The 22,404-nt window shown below is 21.4% G+C and overlaps 1 protein-coding gene across 5 annotated transcripts in view; it reads left to right on the top strand.

Moving 5' to 3' along the window:
- Positions 1-22,404, top strand: part of LOC145297819 (ceramide glucosyltransferase-like) — a 393,652-nt gene that overhangs the window by 210,644 nt on the left and 160,604 nt on the right. For all 5 annotated transcript variants that reach the window (XM_080144135.1, XM_080144131.1, XM_080144134.1 and 2 more), the window contains exon 3: positions 19,259-19,315. In XM_080144135.1, coding sequence (XP_080000261.1) covers positions 19,313-19,315 — 3 coding nt within the window. In that variant the 5' untranslated portion in view covers positions 19,259-19,312. The remainder of the gene's footprint in view (positions 1-19,258; positions 19,316-22,404) is intronic.

Raw genomic sequence — 22,404 nt, 5'->3', positions numbered from 1 at the left:
TTTTTAAATTGTCTGTGTTTTTTTTTTACATGTTTTTAAATTGTCTGTGTTTTTTTTTACATGTTTTTAAATTGTCTGTGTTTTTTTTTTTACATGTTTTTAAATTGTCTGTGTTTTTTTTTTTTACATGTTTTTAAATTGTCTGTGTTTTTTTTTTACATGTTTTTAAATTGTCTGTGTTTTTTTTTACATGTTTTTAAATTGTCTGTGTTTTTTTTTACATGTTTTTAAATTGTCTGTGTTTTTTTTTTTACATGTTTTTAAATTGTCTGTGTTTTTTTTTTTACATGTTTTTAAATTGTCTGTGTTTTTTTTTTACATGTTTTTAAATTGTCTGTGTTTTTTTTTTACATGTTTTTAAATTGTCTGTGTTTTTTTTTTACATGTTTTTAAATTGTCTGTGTTTTTTTTTTTACATGTTTTAAAATAGTCTGTGTTTTTTTTTTATTCGTGCGACTCCAGCTTTGATACACATTGCATCTTAATAATTTCTATTTTCTGGCAATCTTCTTGTTCAAACACAGCTTGGTCGCTACTCTGAAATCGACGAACCCATCTCCTAACTGTGCTCACATCTTCTTTAAACTTTTGTAGGGTTAGGTTTGGTTCATTTTCTAATTTTATTAGGACATGCCACCTAATTTCCACATTTCGACCAGAAGTCAGTCCTTGCGCAAATACCAAACATTTAATTTGATAAAATCAAGGGAAATAACATTATGAATTTAATCTATATCTTGAAAGAATCACCTTTACATTCTCTATTAAACTCACGAAAAATTGCATAAAATCAAGGGAAATAACTGTATAAACTTAATCTAAATCTCTAGTGTTTCTATTACATTCACTAAAAATATGTATAAAATAAAGGGACATTAATGTATGAACTTAATCTAAATGTGAAAGCATTACCTTTATTTTCTCTATTAAACTCAACAAAATGGCATAATATCAAGGGACACAACTGTATGAACTTAATCTAAATCTTGAAAGAATCACATTGATTTTCTCTGTTAAACTCACAACAAATGGTCTAAAGTATCGGAAAATAACTGTAGGAGCTTAATCTAAATCTTGAAAGAACTACCGTTGTTTCTGCTATTAAACTCCCCAAAATACATAAAATAAAGGGAAATAACTGTATGAACTTGATATAAATCTTGAAAGAATCGCCTTGATTTGGTCTATTAAACTAAAAACTTGGCACTGAGGTCTGTAAGTTTGAATTCTTCACAATGTTTATTTACCATAGCTGCGTATGTTGCAAAATCATTTTCGTCATTCTTCTGCAAATTCAGACATGACCAACACTTATGGAATAAAGAGACTTTCAAGCTAAATAGTTCTGTAAGAAGTTCCACCGTCTCGGCCAAATATAATGCCAACATTTTGCGTGGTAAAATAAAATCCACAAACTTGTTATGCTTGGCCATCTCTAGTTTCTGTAATAGTAAATATTTTTCCGTTTGCAGTCGATACTAAAAAAGAATATTCATACTGACGGAAATAAGCTTCAAATGATTTACCTTCTTGAGATCCGTAGCTGCATGTGTTCTCCACTTATCTCGGCATTGCTTCCAATCGTCCTGGACCTCTGTTTGCCACTGAATTCAAGCAGTGCCGATTCTGAAAAGGTGTGGTCGGGATTTCACAACCCTTGCCTCACAATTATATGCGCAGCTGCCCTACAGGGGGTATTATTTTATCTTTCGAGACTGAACGGCGGCATCGATTTTCAATGCACACGATGCTAGCGATGAACGATGCCGCATGCTTGTTCAAACACAGCTCGGTCGCTACTCTGAAATCGACGAACCCATCTCCTAACTGTGCTCACGTCTAACGCATCAGTTTTGTAAGCATCCAACAGGCGCTGGTGAATGTTGATTGTTCAGTTTTTTCTGCATGGAGGAATTCAATGCCGTGTCTCTGCTTCTGACACACGTCCATGACAGGAGATGATTTCTTAGAATCCCACACTGTCAATATCTGCAACAGAGAGAGGAAATTTCAGGTCATGAATGCAGAAGTTCAGATATCATGAAAATGCAATTTGCAATGCCCGTAGATCTATTCAGGCTAAATAAAAAAAATGAAAGGCATTACTTTTGAAATGTCCCTCATACACATACGCACACACTATATATATATATATATATATATATATATATATATATATATATATAGTGTGAGGCAGAGACTAACACTTTTTATTGAAATGTTATATGAATGGTATATCAATTTATCTTGACAAATATATATTTAAGATGCTTCGGAGGGGAGGTAGTCCGTAGTGTTGTGCTGGTTTCGCTGCACGCATTTCAAGTTTCTCGATATCAACAAAGATAAATCAGTAACTCGATATTGTTTTGATCTGAAGCAAAACCTCAAAAACGACATATTAATGCTTTTGGATCTTGCATGGCTTGTAGCACAGACGTCAAATACTTTCAAATTTTGATCGCAAACAAATCTCCACATCATTGGTTTTGTTCATCTCCTTTTTAGGACGTTAGACACAAGATCAGGTGAGATTTTGAAAAGCTAGCAAACTATGAAAGGTGCACCCTGGCTTACAAAATATCTGGACAACCGTTGTCCTCATTCTCTGGTAGGAGCAGCTAACCCCTATTCAAAGGGAGATGGTAGAGTCTGAGATGATAGACCTTCTATGATTAAACAAATCCATACCTCATTCTGACAGAAGCAAGGTCACTGTTGAAGTACTATTGCTGAGGATGTATCCTAAATTCAGGGGAGATAACCCCATACTCTTATTAGGATGAGTATTTGCACTAGAATGGTCCGGAAAGTGTTAAACTTCAACTGGAAAATACACCTAACCATTAGCCATTTGTACGGAGTGGAACGACAAAATTGTCGCCAAAGAAAAGATGACATGATTCCATTTCCGTTTGATAAAAACCGATTTTCTATTTTTGTTGCAGACCATCGACTAGTTGGGCAGTTGTGTACAAATCCCAAGAGCGATAGGAGCCTTCTATCATGTCTGAATGAGACACAATGTTCAACAAGCGAAATCGGAGATGCACCACTGTACAACTCGTGTTCTCTACCAATCCAAGTTATGACAACAGGACCATTGCCAGCACCCTCAAAATGCATCGCTGAATTGCTATGCATAACAAGGATATGCCCAGAGTGATGAAAACAGAGTTTCTGGCTACGACTATGGTCTTTGGTGTGGGTTTCAAGTGAAGGCCACATCATGCCACCTCACATCTTCAAAGTCGGCTTGAAAGTCAACACCAAAATGTACCTGGATGTGCTGAAGAGTGTGGTGATCCCCTGGTGCAACCAGGTGGCCTCTGACAGACCCCTGGGTGTCCAAAGAGACACAGGCTTGGTTTTAGGAGTGCTACGACTTTGTACTCTTCGCTACTGCTCTCTCCCCTCCCCTGATGAACTCGCTGGACTACTTCACTACTTCGTTTGGTCATACGTCAAGAACATCACCAACATGACCTCCCACAACACCAAAGCCAGCCTGATCACGGCCATACACTAAGTTCCCACTGGCACTTGTGGAAAAGGCATGTTCCCGGTTCCAGACCCATATCGAAATGGTGATTGAGGCTGAAGGCGGCTGCATTAAATATATGTCAGCTCTACTACGTAATCAAGTTGCCTGAATTGAATTTTTCAATAAAAGTTTTAAAATAAAGCTGTAGTGTTGTTTTCTTTAGGGTGACAAATTTGTTCCACCTTGTATTGTCGGTTGGTTAGCATCTCTTTGTGTTCCTCTTTTTCAAGAGAGAGAACACGATATGTCGGACATTGCTACAGAAGAAAAGATGAGGTCGTTAGTGATGTAATATTGTGCCATCCTAAACAGAGAACCACTAAAATAGGAAAACATGTCAAGACGTACACAAAATTATTGACAGAAAACACTGGCTTACAACTTGGAGTTCTTCTTAAGGCCATGGAAGATATTGACCTGTAGGGCGAATAAGTCAATTATGTGCAGACAACCCATGCAATACGATGATGATAAACAAAAGAAAATAATTTGTTGCTATTGTCTATTGTTGCAAAGAGAGAAAGGGAGATAACTCATAATTATTGGATTTTTAAATTTCAATCAAATTGAAGGTACAAAAAAATATATAAATATTTATAGTACTGATTGCAGAAATTAAATATATATATATATATATATATATTTATAGTACTGATTGCAAAAATTAAAAAAATATATATTTATAGTACTGATTTCAAAAATTAAAAAAATATATATTTATAGTACTGATTTCAAAAATTAATATATATATATATATATATATATATATATATATATATATATATATATATATATATATATAGCACTGACTTTAAAAATTAAAAGAATATATATATATATAATACTGATTCCAAAAGTTAAAAAATATATATTTATATAGTACTGATTTCAAAAGTCAAAAAAATATATATATATTTATAGTACTGATTTCAAAAATTAAAAAAATATATATTTATAGTACTGATTTCAAAAATTAAAAAAATATATATTTATAGTACTGATTTCAAAAATTAAAAAATATATTTATAGTACTGATTTCAAAAATTAAATATATATATTTATAGTACTGATTTCAAAAATCAAAAATATATATTTATAGTACTGATTTCAAAAATTAAAAAAATATATTTATAGTACTGATTTCAAAAATTAAAAAAATATATTTATAGTACTGATTTCAAAAATTAAAAAAATATATATTTATAGTACTGATTTCAAAAATTAAAAAAATATATTTATAGTACTGATTTCAAAAATTAAAAAAATATATTTATAGTACTGATTTCAAAAATTAAAAAAATATATATTTATAGTACTGATTTCAAAAATTAAAAAAATATATTTATAGTACTGATTTCAAAAATTAAAAAAATATATTTATAGTACTGATTTCAAAAATTAAAAAAATATATATTTATAGTACTGATTTCAAAAATTAAAAAAATATATTTATAGTACTGATTTCAAAAATTAAAAAAATATATATTTATAGTACTGATTTCAAAAATTAAAAAAATATATTTATAGTACTGATTTCAAAAATTAAAAAAATATATATTTATAGTACTGATTTCAAAAATTAAAAAAATATATTTATAGTACTGATTTCAAAAATTAAAAAAATATATTTATAGTACTGATTTCAAAAATTAAAAAAATATATATTTATAGTACTGATTTCAAAAATTAAAAAAATATATTTATAGTACTGATTTCAAAAATTAAAAAAATATATTTATAGTACTGATTTCAAAAATTAAAAAAATATATTTATAGTACTGATTTCAAAAATTAAAAAAATATATTTATAGTACTGATTTCAAAAATTAAAAAAATATATTTATAGTACTGATTTCAAAAATTAAAAAAATATATTTATAGTACTGATTTCAAAAATTAAAAAAATATATATTTATAGTACTGATTTCAAAAATTAAAAATATATTTATAGTACTGATTTCAAAAATCAAAAATATATTTATAGTACTGATTTCAAAAATTAAAAAAATATATATTTATAGTACTGATTTCAAAAATCAAAAATATATTTATAGTACTGATTTCAAAAATCAAAAATATATTTATAGTACTGATTTCAAAAATTAAAAAAATATATTTATAGTACTGATTTCAAAAATTAAAAATATATATTTATAGTACTGATTTCAAAAATCAAAAATATATATTTATAGTACTGATTTCAAAAATTAAAAAAATATATTTATAGTACTGATTTCAAAAATTAAAAAAATATATTTATAGTACTGATTTCAAAAATTAAAAAAATATATTTATAGTACTGATTTCAAAAATTAAAAAAATATATTTATAGTACTGATTTCAAAAATTAAAAAAATATATATTTATAGTACTGATTTCAAAAATTAAAAATATATATTTATAGTACTGATTTCAAAAATTAAAAAAATATATTTATAGTACTGATTTCAAAAATTAAAAAAATATATTTATAGTACTGATTTCAAAAATTAAAAAAATATATATTTATAGTACTGATTTCAAAAATTAAAAAAATATATTTATAGTACTGATTTCAAAAATTAAAAAAATATATATTTATAGTACTGATTTCAAAAATTAAAAAAATATATTTATAGTACTGATTTCAAAAATTAAAAATATATATTTATAGTACTGATTTCACAAATTAAAAAAATATATTTATAGTACTGATTTCAAAAATTAAAAAAATATATTTATAGTACTGATTTCAAAAATTAAAAAAATATATTTATAGTACTGATTTCAAAAATTAAAAAAATATATTTATAGTACTGATTTCAAAAATTAAAAAAATATATTTATAGTACTGATTTCAAAAATTAAAAAAATATATATTTATAGTACTGATTTCAAAAATTAAAAATATATTTATAGTACTGATTTCAAAAATCAAAAATATATTTATAGTACTGATTTCAAAAATTAAAAAAATATATATTTATAGTACTGATTTCAAAAATCAAAAATATATTTATAGTACTGATTTCAAAAATCAAAAATATATTTATAGTACTGATTTCAAAAATTAAAAAAATATATTTATAGTACTGATTTCAAAAATTAAAAATATATATTTATAGTACTGATTTCAAAAATCAAAAATATATATTTATAGTACTGATTTCAAAAATTAAAAAAATATATTTATAGTACTGATTTCAAAAATTAAAAAAATATATTTATAGTACTGATTTCAAAAATTAAAAAAATATATTTATAGTACTGATTTCAAAAATTAAAAAAATATATTTATAGTACTGATTTCAAAAATTAAAAAAATATATTTATAGTACTGATTTCAAAAATTAAAAAAATATATTTATAGTACTGATTTCAAAAATTAAAAAAATATATATTTATAGTACTGATTTCAAAAATTAAAAAAATATATTTATAGTACTGATTTCAAAAATTAAAAAAATATATTTATAGTACTGATTTCAAAAATTAAAAAAATATATTTATAGTACTGATTTCAAAAATTAAAAAAATATATTTATAGTACTGATTTCAAAAATTAAAAAAATATATATTTATAGTACTGATTTCAAAAATTAAAAAAATATATTTATAGTACTTATTTCAAAAATTAAAAAAATATATTTATAGTACTGATTTCAAAAATCAAAAATATATATTTATAGTACTGATTTCAAAAATTAAAAAAATATATTTATAGTACTGATTTCAAAAATTTATTTATAGTACTGATTTCAAAAATTAAAAAAATATATTTATAGTACTGATTTCAAAAATTAAAAGAATATATTTATAGTACTGATTTCAAAAATTAAAAAAATATATTTATAGTACTGATTTCAAAAATTAAAAAAATATATTTATAGTACTGATTTCAAAAATTAAAAAAATATATTTATAGTACTGATTTCAAAAATTAAAAAAATATATTTATAGTACTGATTTCAAAAATTAAAAAAATATATTTATAGTACTGATTTCAAAAATTAAAAAAATATATTTATAGTACTGATTTCAAAAATCAAAAATATATATTTATAGTACTGATTTCAAAAATTAAAAAAATATATTTATAGTACTGATTTCAAAAATTAAAAAAATATATTTATAGTACTGATTTCAAAAATTAAAAAAATATTTATAGTACTGATTTCAAAAATCAAAAATATATTTATAGTACTGATTTCAAAAATTAAAAAAATATATTTATAGTACTGATTTCAAAAATTAAAAATATATATTTATAGTACTGATTTCAAAAATCAAAAATATATATTTATAGTACTGATTTCAAAAATTAAAAAAATATATTTATAGTACTGATTTCAAAAATTAAAAAAAATATATATTTATAGTACTGATTTCAAAAATTAAAAAAATATATTTATAGTACTGATTTCAAAAATTAAAAATATATATTTATAGTACTGATTTCAAAAATTAAAAAAATATATTTATAGTACTGATTTCAAAAATTAAAAATATATATTTATAGTACTGATTTCAAAAATTAAAAAAATATATTTATAGTACTGATTTCAAAAATTAAAAAAATATATTTATAGTACTGATTTCAAAAATTAAAAAAATATATTTATAGTACTGATTTCAAAAATTAAAAAAATATATTTATAGTACTGATTTCAAAAATCAAAAATATATATTTATAGTACTGATTTCAAAAATTAAAAAAATATATTTATAGTACTGATTTCAAAAATTAAAAAAAATATATTTATAGTACTGATTTCAAAAATTAAAAAAATATATTTATAGTACTGATTTCAAAAATCAAAAATATATATTTATAGTACTGATTTCAAAAATTAAAAATATATATTTATAGTACTGATTTCAAAAATTAAAAAAATATTTTTATAGTACTGATTTCAAAAATTAAAAAAATATATTTATAGTACTGATTTCAAAAATTAAAAAAATATATTTATAGTACTGATTTCAAAAATTAAAAATATATATTTATAGTACTGATTTCAAAAATCAAAAATATATATTTATAGTACTGATTTCAAAAATTAAAAAAATATATTTATAGTACTGATTTCAAAAATTAAAAAAATATATATTTATAGTACTGATTTCAAAAATCAAAAATATATATTTATAGTACTGATTTCAAAAATCAAAAAAATATATTTATAGTACTGATTTCAAAAATCAAAAATATATATTTATAGTACTGATTTCAAAAATTAAAAAAATATATTTATAGTACTGATTTCAAAAATTAAAAAAATATATATTTATAGTACTGATTTCAAAAATCAAAAATATATTTATAGTACTGATTTCAAAAATCAAAAATATATTTATAGTACTGATTTCAAAAATTAAAAAAATATATTTATAGTACTGATTTCAAAAATTAAAAAAATATATTTATAGTACTGATTTCAAAAATTAAAAAAATATATATTTATAGTACTGATTTCAAAAATTAAAAATATATATTTATAGTACTGATTTCAAAAATTAAAAAAATATATATTTATAGTACTGATTTCAAAAATTAAAAAAATATATATTTATAGTACTGATTTCAAAAATTAAAAAATATATTTATAGTACTGATTTCAAAAATTAAATATATATATTTATAGTACTGATTTCAAAAATCAAAAATATATATTTATAGTACTGATTTCAAAAATTAAAAAAATATATTTATAGTACTGATTTCAAAAATTAAAAAAATATATTTATAGTACTGATTTCAAAAATTAAAAAAATATATATTTATAGTACTGATTTCAAAAATTAAAAAAATATATTTATAGTACTGATTTCAAAAATTAAAAAAATATATTTATAGTACTGATTTCAAAAATTAAAAAAATATATATTTATAGTACTGATTTCAAAAATTAAAAAAATATATTTATAGTACTGATTTCAAAAATTAAAAAAATATATTTATAGTACTGATTTCAAAAATTAAAAAAATATATATTTATAGTACTGATTTCAAAAATTAAAAAAATATATTTATAGTACTGATTTCAAAAATTAAAAAAATATATATTTATAGTACTGATTTCAAAAATTAAAAAAATATATTTATAGTACTGATTTCAAAAATTAAAAAAATATATATTTATAGTACTGATTTCAAAAATTAAAAAAATATATTTATAGTACTGATTTCAAAAATTAAAAAAATATATTTATAGTACTGATTTCAAAAATTAAAAAAATATATATTTATAGTACTGATTTCAAAAATTAAAAAAATATATTTATAGTACTGATTTCAAAAATTAAAAAAATATATTTATAGTACTGATTTCAAAAATTAAAAAAATATATTTATAGTACTGATTTCAAAAATTAAAAAAATATATTTATAGTACTGATTTCAAAAATTAAAAAAATATATTTATAGTACTGATTTCAAAAATTAAAAAAATATATTTATAGTACTGATTTCAAAAATTAAAAAAATATATATTTATAGTACTGATTTCAAAAATTAAAAATATATTTATAGTACTGATTTCAAAAATCAAAAATATATTTATAGTACTGATTTCAAAAATTAAAAAAATATATATTTATAGTACTGATTTCAAAAATCAAAAATATATTTATAGTACTGATTTCAAAAATCAAAAATATATTTATAGTACTGATTTCAAAAATTAAAAAAATATATTTATAGTACTGATTTCAAAAATTAAAAATATATATTTATAGTACTGATTTCAAAAATCAAAAATATATATTTATAGTACTGATTTCAAAAATTAAAAAAATATATTTATAGTACTGATTTCAAAAATTAAAAAAATATATTTATAGTACTGATTTCAAAAATTAAAAAAATATATTTATAGTACTGATTTCAAAAATTAAAAAAATATATTTATAGTACTGATTTCAAAAATTAAAAAAATATATATTTATAGTACTGATTTCAAAAATTAAAAATATATATTTATAGTACTGATTTCAAAAATTAAAAAAATATATTTATAGTACTGATTTCAAAAATTAAAAAAATATATTTATAGTACTGATTTCAAAAATTAAAAAAATATATATTTATAGTACTGATTTCAAAAATTAAAAAAATATATTTATAGTACTGATTTCAAAAATTAAAAAAATATATATTTATAGTACTGATTTCAAAAATTAAAAAAATATATTTATAGTACTGATTTCAAAAATTAAAAATATATATTTATAGTACTGATTTCACAAATTAAAAAAATATATTTATAGTACTGATTTCAAAAATTAAAAAAATATATTTATAGTACTGATTTCAAAAATTAAAAAAATATATTTATAGTACTGATTTCAAAAATTAAAAAAATATATTTATAGTACTGATTTCAAAAATTAAAAAAATATATTTATAGTACTGATTTCAAAAATTAAAAAAATATATATTTATAGTACTGATTTCAAAAATTAAAAATATATTTATAGTACTGATTTCAAAAATCAAAAATATATTTATAGTACTGATTTCAAAAATTAAAAAAATATATATTTATAGTACTGATTTCAAAAATCAAAAATATATTTATAGTACTGATTTCAAAAATCAAAAATATATTTATAGTACTGATTTCAAAAATTAAAAAAATATATTTATAGTACTGATTTCAAAAATTAAAAATATATATTTATAGTACTGATTTCAAAAATCAAAAATATATATTTATAGTACTGATTTCAAAAATTAAAAAAATATATTTATAGTACTGATTTCAAAAATTAAAAAAATATATTTATAGTACTGATTTCAAAAATTAAAAAAATATATTTATAGTACTGATTTCAAAAATTAAAAAAATATATTTATAGTACTGATTTCAAAAATTAAAAAAATATATTTATAGTACTGATTTCAAAAATTAAAAAAATATATTTATAGTACTGATTTCAAAAATTAAAAAAATATATATTTATAGTACTGATTTCAAAAATTAAAAAAATATATTTATAGTACTGATTTCAAAAATTAAAAAAATATATTTATAGTACTGATTTCAAAAATTAAAAAAATATATTTATAGTACTGATTTCAAAAATTAAAAAAATATATTTATAGTACTGATTTCAAAAATTAAAAAAATATATATTTATAGTACTGATTTCAAAAATTAAAAAAATATATTTATAGTACTGATTTCAAAAATTAAAAAAATATATTTATAGTACTGATTTCAAAAATCAAAAATATATATTTATAGTACTGATTTCAAAAATTAAAAAAATATATTTATAGTACTGATTTCAAAAATTTATTTATAGTACTGATTTCAAAAATTAAAAAAATATATTTATAGTACTGATTTCAAAAATTAAAAGAATATATTTATAGTACTGATTTCAAAAATTAAAAAAATATATTTATAGTACTGATTTCAAAAATTAAAAAAATATATTTATAGTACTGATTTCAAAAATTAAAAAAATATATTTATAGTACTGATTTCAAAAATTAAAAAAATATATTTATAGTACTGATTTCAAAAATTAAAAAAATATATTTATAGTACTGATTTCAAAAATTAAAAAAATATATTTATAGTACTGATTTCAAAAATCAAAAATATATATTTATAGTACTGATTTCAAAAATTAAAAAAATATATTTATAGTACTGATTTCAAAAATTAAAAAAATATTTTTATAGTACTGATTTCAAAAATCAAAAATATATTTATAGTACTGATTTCAAAAATTAAAAAAATATATTTATAGTACTGATTTCAAAAATTAAAAATATATATTTATAGTACTGATTTCAAAAATCAAAAATATATATTTATAGTACTGATTTCAAAAATTAAAAAAATATATTTATAGTACTGATTTCAAAAATTAAAAAAATATATATTTATAGTACTGATTTCAAAAATTAAAAAAATATATTTATAGTACTGATTTCAAAAATTAAAAATATATATTTATAGTACTGATTTCAAAAATTAAAAAAATATATTTATAGTACTGATTTCAAAAATTAAAAATATATATTTATAGTACTGATTTCAAAAATTAAAAAAATATATTTATAGTACTGATTTCAAAAATTAAAAAAATATATTTATAGTACTGATTTCAAAAATTAAAAAAATATATTTATAGTACTGATTTCAAAAATTAAAAAAATATATTTATAGTACTGATTTCAAAAATCAAAAATATATATTTATAGTACTGATTTCAAAAATTAAAAAAATATATTTATAGTACTGATTTCAAAAATTAAAAAAAATATATTTATAGTACTGATTTCAAAAATTAAAAAAATATATTTATAGTACTGATTTCAAAAATCAAAAATATATATTTATAGTACTGATTTCAAAAATTAAAAATATATATTTATAGTACTGATTTCAAAAATTAAAAAAATATTTTTATAGTACTGATTTCAAAAATTAAAAAAATATATTTATAGTACTGATTTCAAAAATTAAAAAAATATATTTATAGTACTGATTTCAAAAATTAAAAATATATATTTATAGTACTGATTTCAAAAATCAAAAATATATATTTATAGTACTGATTTCAAAAATTAAAAAAATATATTTATAGTACTGATTTCAAAAATTAAAAAAATATATATTTATAGTACTGATTTCAAAAATCAAAAATATATATTTATAGTACTGATTTCAAAAATCAAAAAAATATATTTATAGTACTGATTTCAAAAATCAAAAATATATATTTATAGTACTGATTTCAAAAATTAAAAAAATATATTTATAGTACTGATTTCAAAAATTAAAAAAATATATATTTATAGTACTGATTTCAAAAATCAAAAATATATATTTATAGTACTGATTTCAAAAATCAAAAATATATATTTATAGTACTGATTTCAAAAATTAAAAAAATATATTTATAGTACTGATTTCAAAAATCAAAAATATATATTTATAGTACTGATTTCAAAAATCAAAAATATAGATTTATAGTACTGATTTCAAAAATTAAAAAAATATATTTATAGTACTGATTTCAAAAATTAAAAAAATATATATTTATAGTACTGATTTCAAAAATCAAAAATATATATTTATAGTACTGATTTCAAAAATCAAAAATATATATTTATAGTACTGATTTCAAAAATTAAAAAAATATATTTATAGTACTGATTTCAAAAATCAAAAATATATATTTATAGTACTGATTTCAAAAATTAAAAAAATATATTTATAGTACTGATTTCAAAAATTAAAAAAATATATATTTATAGTACTGATTTCAAAAATCAAAAATATATATTTATAGTACTGATTTCAAAAATTAAAAAAATATATTTATAGTACTGATTTCAAAAATCAAAAATATATATTTATAGTACCGATTTCAAAAATTAAAAAAATATATTTATAGTACTGATTTCAAAAATTAAAAAAATATATTTATAGTACTGATTTCAAAAATTAAAAATATATATTTATAGTACTGATTTCAAAAATTAAAAAAATATATTTATAGTACTGATTTCAAAAATTTAAAAAATATATTTATAGTACTGATTTCAAAAATTAAAAAAATATATTTATAGTACTGATTTCAAAAATTTATTTATAGTACTGATTTCAAAAATTAAAAAAATATATTTATAGTACTGATTTCAAAAATTAATATATATATATATATGTATATATATATATATAATTTTTAAAGTAAGTGCTCTCTCTCTCTCTCTCTCTCTCTCTCTATATATATATATATATATATAGCACTGACTTTTAAAATTAAAAGAATATATATATATTTATAATACTGATTCCAAAAGTTAAAAAATATATATTTATAGTACTGATTTCAAAAATTAAAAAATATATTTATAGTACTGATTTCAAAAATTAAAATATATATATATATATATTTGTAGTACTGATTTAAAAATTTAAAAACAAAATATATATTTATAGTACTTATTTCAAAAATTAAAAACATATATATTTATAGTACGTATTTCAAAAGTTAAAATATATATATATATTCATAGTATTGATTTAAAAATTAAATAATATATATATTTTATAGTACTGATTTCAAACATTAAAGAAAAAAATATATTTATAGTACTGATTTCAGAAATTAAAAATATATTTATAGTATTGATTTCAAAAATTAGAAAAAAAAATATATTTATAGTACTTATTTAAAAAAAAAATTTATATAATACTTATTTAAAAAAAAATATTTATATAATACTTATTTCAAAAGTTAAAAAAAAATATTTATATAATACCTATTTCAAAAAAAAATATAATACTTATTTCAAAAGTTAAAAAAAAATATTTATATAATACTTATTTAAAAAAAAATATTTATATAATACTTATTTCAAAAGTTAAAAAAAAATATTTATATAATACTTATTTAAAAATAATTTATATAATACTGCTTTCAAAACAAAAATATTTATATAATACTGCTTTCAAAACAAAAATATTTATATAATACTGATTTCAAAAGTAAAAAAAGAAAATATATATTTATATAATACTGATTTAAAAAGTATAAAAATAATATTTATATAATACTTATTTTAAAAAAAAGTATTTATATAATACTGATTTTAAAAAAAATATTTATATAATACTTATTTAAAAAAATTTATATAAAACGTATTAAAATAAAATATTTATATAATACTGATTTAAAAAAAATATTTATATAATGCTGATTTAAAAAAAATATTTATATAATGCTGATTTAAAAAAAATATTTATATAATGCTGATTTAAAAAAAATATTTATATAATACTGATTTAAAAAAAAATATTTATAATACTGATTTAAAAAAAAAATATTTATATAATACTGATTTAAAAAAAAATATTTATATAATACTGATTTAAAAAAAAATATTTATATAATACTGATTTCAAAAAAAATATTTATATAATACTGATTTAAAAAAAATATTTATATAATGCTGATTTAAAAAAAAATATTTATATAATACTGATTTAAAAAAAAAATATTTATATGATACTGATTTAAAAAAAATATTTATATAATACTGATTTCAAAAAAAATATTTATATAATACTGATTTAAAAAAAATATATTTATATGATACTGATTTTAAAAAAATATTTATATAATACTGATTTAAAAAAAAATATTTATATAATACTGATTTAAAAAAAAATATTTATATAATACTGATTTAAAAAAAAATATTTATATGATACTGATTTCAAAAAAAATATTTATATGATACTGATTTAAAAAAAAATATTTTTATGATACTGATTTAAAAAACAAATATTTATATAATACTGGTTTCAAAAAAAAATATTTATATGATACTGATTTAAAAAAAAATATTTATATAATACTGATTTCAAAAAAAAATATTTATATAATACTGATTTAAAAAAAAATATTTATGTAATACTGATTTAAAAAAAAATATTTATATAATACTGATTTTAAAAAAAAATATTTATATAATACTGATTTCAAAAAAAATATTTATATAATACTGATTTCAAAAAAAAATATTTATGTAATACTGATTTAAAAAAAAATATTTATGTAATACTGATTTAAAAAAAAATATTTATATAATACTGATTTCAAAAAAAATATTTATATGATACTGATTTAAAAAAAAATATTTTTATGATACTGATTTAAAAAACAAATATTTATATAATACTGATTTCAAAAAAAAATATTTATATGATACTGATTTAAAAAAATATTTATATAATGCTGATTTAAAAAAAATATTTATATAATACTGATTTAAAAAAAAATATTTATAATACTGATTTAAAAAAAAAATATTTATATAATACTGATTTAAAAAAAAAATATTTATATAATACTGATTTAAAAAAAATATATTTATATGATACTGATTTAAAAAAAATATTTATATAATACTGATTTAAAAAAAAATATTTATATAATGCTGATTTAAAAAAAAATATTTATATAATGCTGATTTAAAAAAAATATTTATATAATACTGATTTAAAAAAAAATATTTATATAATACTGATTTAAAAAAAAATATTTATATAATGCTGATTTAAAAAAAAATGACTTATGTGTTATCAGCTAGATTCAAAACGAAAACATTTAGAATTCCAGTTGTGTTCTCTCATTTAGCATTCCAGTTGTGTTCTCTCATTTAGCATTCCAGTCGTGTTCTCTCATTTAGCATTCCAGTCGTGTTCTCTCATTTAGCATTCCAGTCGTGTTCTCTCATTTAGCATTCCAGTCGTGTTCTCTCATTTAGCATTCCAGTCGTGTTCTCTCATTTAGCATTCCAGTCGTGTTCTCTCATTTAGCATTCCAGTCGTGTTCTCTCATTTAGCATTCCAGTCACATTCCCCTACTGTTTAACTTTTTTTTTGTTTTTTTGTTTTTTTTGTTTTTTTGTTTTTTTTGTTTTTTTTTTACATAGGCACAACCACTTATCAAGGCCAGAGACCACTCGAGGATAAGGGTTAAGAGTGTACAGTAGTCAATTGGACAATATAGTAATCGTTAGTAATGGAAATTCGGTAAATTTGTTAACTTAAGTGGAACGGCTCATCAAGAACTTGTTTACGTTAAACTTGAAGACAATCATATTGTAGTCAGCTGGAAAGCAGGAAAACAATTCCACAGGCGTGCACTTCTAAGAAAGAAGCTTTGTTCATGAAATCTACGTGTAGGTTTAGACACAGATAAAGAGTAGGGGAAATTATTGATAGTGTTTTCAGCTAGATCAGTGTTTCCTGTGAAAGTTTGTCGAAGGGAGACCAGAGATTGAAGCTCAGTCGAGCACTTGCCATGAAAATAACGATAAAGCAGAGACAAACTTGCAACATCTCTTCTGTGAGATAGAGGTTGCAAGGAAGAGAAAAGGACATCTCCTACGAGGCTACAAAGTCTATTTTGAACTCTATCAAGGCAGGACAAGTCCTTTCTAGCAGCTCCTGCCCAGATGTGGCAACAGTACTCCATCCTTGAAGTACCTGGTTCTTATATAGATAGAGAATTGCATCAGCAGTGAGATATCTACTGGATCGATAGAAAGATCCCACCATTTTTCCAGCACCTTTGGCAACAGATTTGATGTACGTGTTCCATTTAAGATCAGTAGTAAAGGTCAAGCCCAGAAGCTTGTCAAAACATGAGGCCTCCCCAAAATAAGAGCCATTAATTTCAATTGATGCTAGATAGGGATCAGAATGTTGATGATATAAAGATAGAAGCTTGGTTTTAGATGCATTAAAAGTAACCAGCCACTATTTAGAATTAAACGACTTCAAGCTATGAATGAATTTGCGCATGCACAAAACTAATAGAAATGTCATCAAGTTTAAACGAACATTTTGCATTTCAACTTGCCGACAAATTTCTGTATGCGTTATTCATCCAAACAAAGATTTTACTTGTCATAAACCATCCTTGTTATATGATTACTATTTCCTGTTAATTTCAGTATTATGTGATCAGTAGTTTAAGAGTTTATCAGTTAAATATTTTCACACGGACACATACACATCTACTGTTTTATTTATATAGATATATGATATAAAATGCTTCCATGGTAACCAATTATACTAACACTAGCGTAAATTTTTGGAAGCAAACTAATGCAGTGATTGAAAAACAATTCCAATTCCTTTGTTGGAAAACTTTTTTGCTCATAAGTCAACCTATCTATCTATCTATCTATCTATCTATCTATCTGTTTGTCTATCTATCTATCTGTTTGTCTATCTATCTGTCTGTCTGTCTGTATATCTATCTATCTGTCTATATATCTATATGTCTATCTATCAATCTGTCTATCTGTTTATCTATCTATCTGTTTATCTATCTGTCTGTTTGTCTATCTATCTGTCTATCTATCTGTCTGTTTGTCCATCTATCTGTCTATCTATCTAAATATTTATATCTATCTGTCTGTTTGTCATTATATAAAAGGAACTTTGTGAGTTCGTTCCTTATGGACTCTAAAACGGCTGGACTGAGTTTTTAAAAATTTCACACGAAAATACTGTATGTGTCTGGGAGTATGTTTGGTATCGGAATGCATCTGATAAGTATTGAAAATCAATAATCGAAAAATGGTCAGTATTAAAATTTGGGAATCGATAATCGAAAAAATCCGATTTTGACTAAAGTTAACATTTTTATACAACCTAACAGCACAAGTGCATTTGAGAAGTTTTATCACTGCATAAGCGGAAAAACATGCCATATAAAATCAACAGTAGGTCTTTTATAAGACACGGATGCGTTCAAAATGAATTTTTCCTTTTAGAGAACAATTGAACCATGATACTTGACTTTTGCATTTTTAATTTTAAGTGCAGCCATTATTTACAGAAAATTTTATAAAATGAACAATTAATTCTCTACAGTGCAATATTGGTACACTGCATCGGGGGGGGGCTAACTAGAACAGGCTATTAATCGATTTGATGACAATAAAAGTACAGAGGGGTTAAACATTTGTTGATCCTAATTCAATCCTGGACAACGTTGGGTCTCCCTACTAATATATAAAACAAGAAAATAAAGGACTGTAATTTCTAGGAAAAGTTTTACTTATTGGTTTAGATAACTTCCTGTTCTGGTGGTATATTGAGCACTTGTTTATTTTTTCTTAATTCATTATCTAAACACAATTATTTTATTGGCTTTTAATTGTTTTGTTTTTTTTGTTTTTTTTAGTTACAATTGAGTGAAAAAATTGAAAACCATAATCAGCAAAGCATGTAAACTATAATGGTAAGTAAACAATGATTTTCTTAGATACTTTTTTTTTTTTTGATAAAAAAAAAAAATGTCTCCACTTTAAAAGTTTTCTTAGGCAGAATAATCATTTTCTGACATGAAATAAGATATCCATACCAATAAGATGGGGAAAAGAACAAAACGCAAAAATATAAGCTAGTCTAAATCGAATATCAGCATTTCAGGTGGATTGCTATTTGGGTATAACTTTGAAAATTTGGCTAGATAACTTTGTTAGAGGTGTCACCACTTATTAAGGCGAAAATCCTCTTGCGGATAAAGGTAAATGACATGGGTAGTTAACGGTTAAATAATGAATAACGAATAATAATGAGAATAAGTAACTGTTAATTTTATTTTTTGTTTTCTTTTACAAATTTGTCTGTTTATTGAATTTTATTGTTTTTTTCTTATTTGAAATTTTTCTGGTTATTGATCCAACATTTTTTTTTTGATTCATACATTTTTATATATGCATGTATATGTGTGTACATAATATGTATATATATGTGTGTACATAATATGTATATATATGTGTGTACATAATATGTATATATATGTGTGTACATAATATGTATATATATGTGTGTACATAATATGTATATAATATGTATGTATATGTGTGTACATAATATGTATGTATATGTGTGTACATAATATGTATGTATATGTGTGTACATAATATGTATGTATATGTGTGTACATAATATGTATATATATGTGTGTACATAATATGCATATATATGTGTGTACATAATATGTATATATATGTGTGTACATAATATGTATATACAGTGATGATCATATTTATTGGCACGGTAAAATAAAAGTTAAATTTTGTCTAATAAATTCTAAAAAAAGGGATTAAATTAAAGAAAATAACAAAGTATATTATGTATTTTTAACTGGCCTTTCCGATGCAGCAATCGGATTTTAGAAAAAATAAATAACAAAGGAACAACAAACATAATTGCAAAAAACCCTTGTTCAAAATTATTGGCACGATTTATTTAATAATCAATTGTATAGCCTTTGGCCTTGATTACCTTCCTCAGTCGCTTTTCATAGTTTACAACCAAGTTGTTGCACTCTTCAGTAGTAATTTTAGCCCACTCTTCCTGACAATAATCCTCCAATTGAATAAGATTCTTAGGCTTCCTTTGCATTACCCTCAATTTTAATGTTCTCCATAAATTTTCAATTGGATTAAGGTCTGGGCTTTGTGATGGCCACTCCAAAACATTAATATGATTGTCCTCAAGCCATTTCTTAGTCAGTTTAGCCGAATGCTTTGGGTCATTATCTTGCATGAACCACCAACGACGACCAAGTGAGAGCTCTTTAGCAGAGTCTTTCAGGTTTTCATCCAATATTTTAACATAATCTTCCTTTTTTATGCTACCTGTGACCTTAACAAGTCGCCCTGGTCCAGAGGCAGCAAAGGATCCCCAAAACATCAAACTGCCTCCACCGTGCTTCACTGTGGGTATGGTGTTCTTAGGCAGGAAAGCTTCGCCAGATTTTCTGTAAATATAAGACACTTTATTATGGCCAAATAACTCTATTTTCGTTTCGTCAGTCCATAGAACACGTTTCCAGAATGCAACATCTTTATCAATATGACGTTTTGCAAAGGCTAGCCTTGCTTTCAGGTGAATAGGCTTCAATAAGGGAGTCTTTCTCGGACGACATGCTTTTAAACCAGCTCTCTTCAAAACTCTACCAACTGTATGTCGAGATACATTCACTCCAGAGGTGCTCTGTTCATCAACAATCTCCCCAACAGAGATCCTTGGGTTTTGTTTTACTTGTCGAACAATTTTCTGTTCATCTCTTGGGGAAAGAATCCTTTTTCTCCCTCTACCCTCTAAACTCATAACGTGGCCTTGCGATTTGAACTTGTTTATTATGGCTCTAACAGTGGATTTGGGAAGGTTTAGCTTCTTTGAAATCTTATCATAGCCCTCCCCATTGGTATGGCATGCTACAACAAGCTTCCTGACGTCTTCGCTGTGTTCCTTAGTTTTAACCATGGCGATTGAAAATTATAATTTAGTCACTTATAATAGTTTAAATAAATCGCTATCTAAAAATTATCTGAAAAAAATTATTCACTGAATTAGCGTTAAACAAGCATAATATGGCTATAAAAAAGTTCAGAAAGCACGTAAACCGGAAATTGATTGATATTATACTGATACTAAAAGAAAAACAAAGCCGTGCCAATAATTTTGAACAAGGGTTTTTTGCAATTATGTTTGTTGTTCCTTTGTTTTTTATTTTTTCTAAAATCCGATTGCTGCATCGGAAAGGCCAGTTAAAAATACATAATATACTTTGTTATTTTCTTTAATTTAATCCCTTTTTTAGAATTTATTAGACAAAATTTAACTTTTATTTTACCGTGCCAATAAATATGATCATCACTGTATATATGTGTGTACATAATATGTATATATATATATATATGTGTGTGTACATAATATGTATATATATATGTGTGTGTACATAATATGTATATATATGTGTGTACATAATATTTATATGTGTGCGTTAATGTTGGAATGATGAATCAGAAAATTCTGAACTTTTTGGGATATCGATCTCGAAATCAGAAAAATTAATCCCTATTTTCCAATGCCAAAAACGATGTTTTTAATTGTTTTTTTTTTTTTTTTTTTTTTGTTTAAAACTTAATTTTCCAATTTTGCTGTCGATAAAGATAAAATGATAAATTTATTTGATTTTAAATTTAAATCTAGACGCAAATAATTTAAACATCAACAAAATTACTGTTCAAAACTGTTCTGTTTCAAAAGTATGCCACTCAAATCTCGCTTGAGTTCAAATGTTCGTATTTATTTGCCTCCCCACGAGGACAGAGTTAGACACAAGGTCGGTTTTTAATATGGGGAAAATCTAGCTCCACAAAAAGAGGCCCTCTGGATAGGAACTAAAATAATAAAAAAAAAATTCTCAGTCATGAAGGATTTCTCCTCCACTAATTGAGGACAGAAAAGGTTAAGTGTACCATCAGAACAGATACTACACTGAGGTTTTTATTTATTTTCTGTAAATGTAAA

This window comes from Euprymna scolopes, chromosome 18, assembly GCF_053919585.1.
Source record: "Euprymna scolopes isolate OS-2025 chromosome 18, ASM5391958v1, whole genome shotgun sequence".
Classification (NCBI taxonomy): domain Eukaryota; kingdom Metazoa; phylum Mollusca; class Cephalopoda; order Sepiida; family Sepiolidae; genus Euprymna; species Euprymna scolopes.
This window is presented reverse-complemented; position numbering and strand designations above follow the sequence as displayed.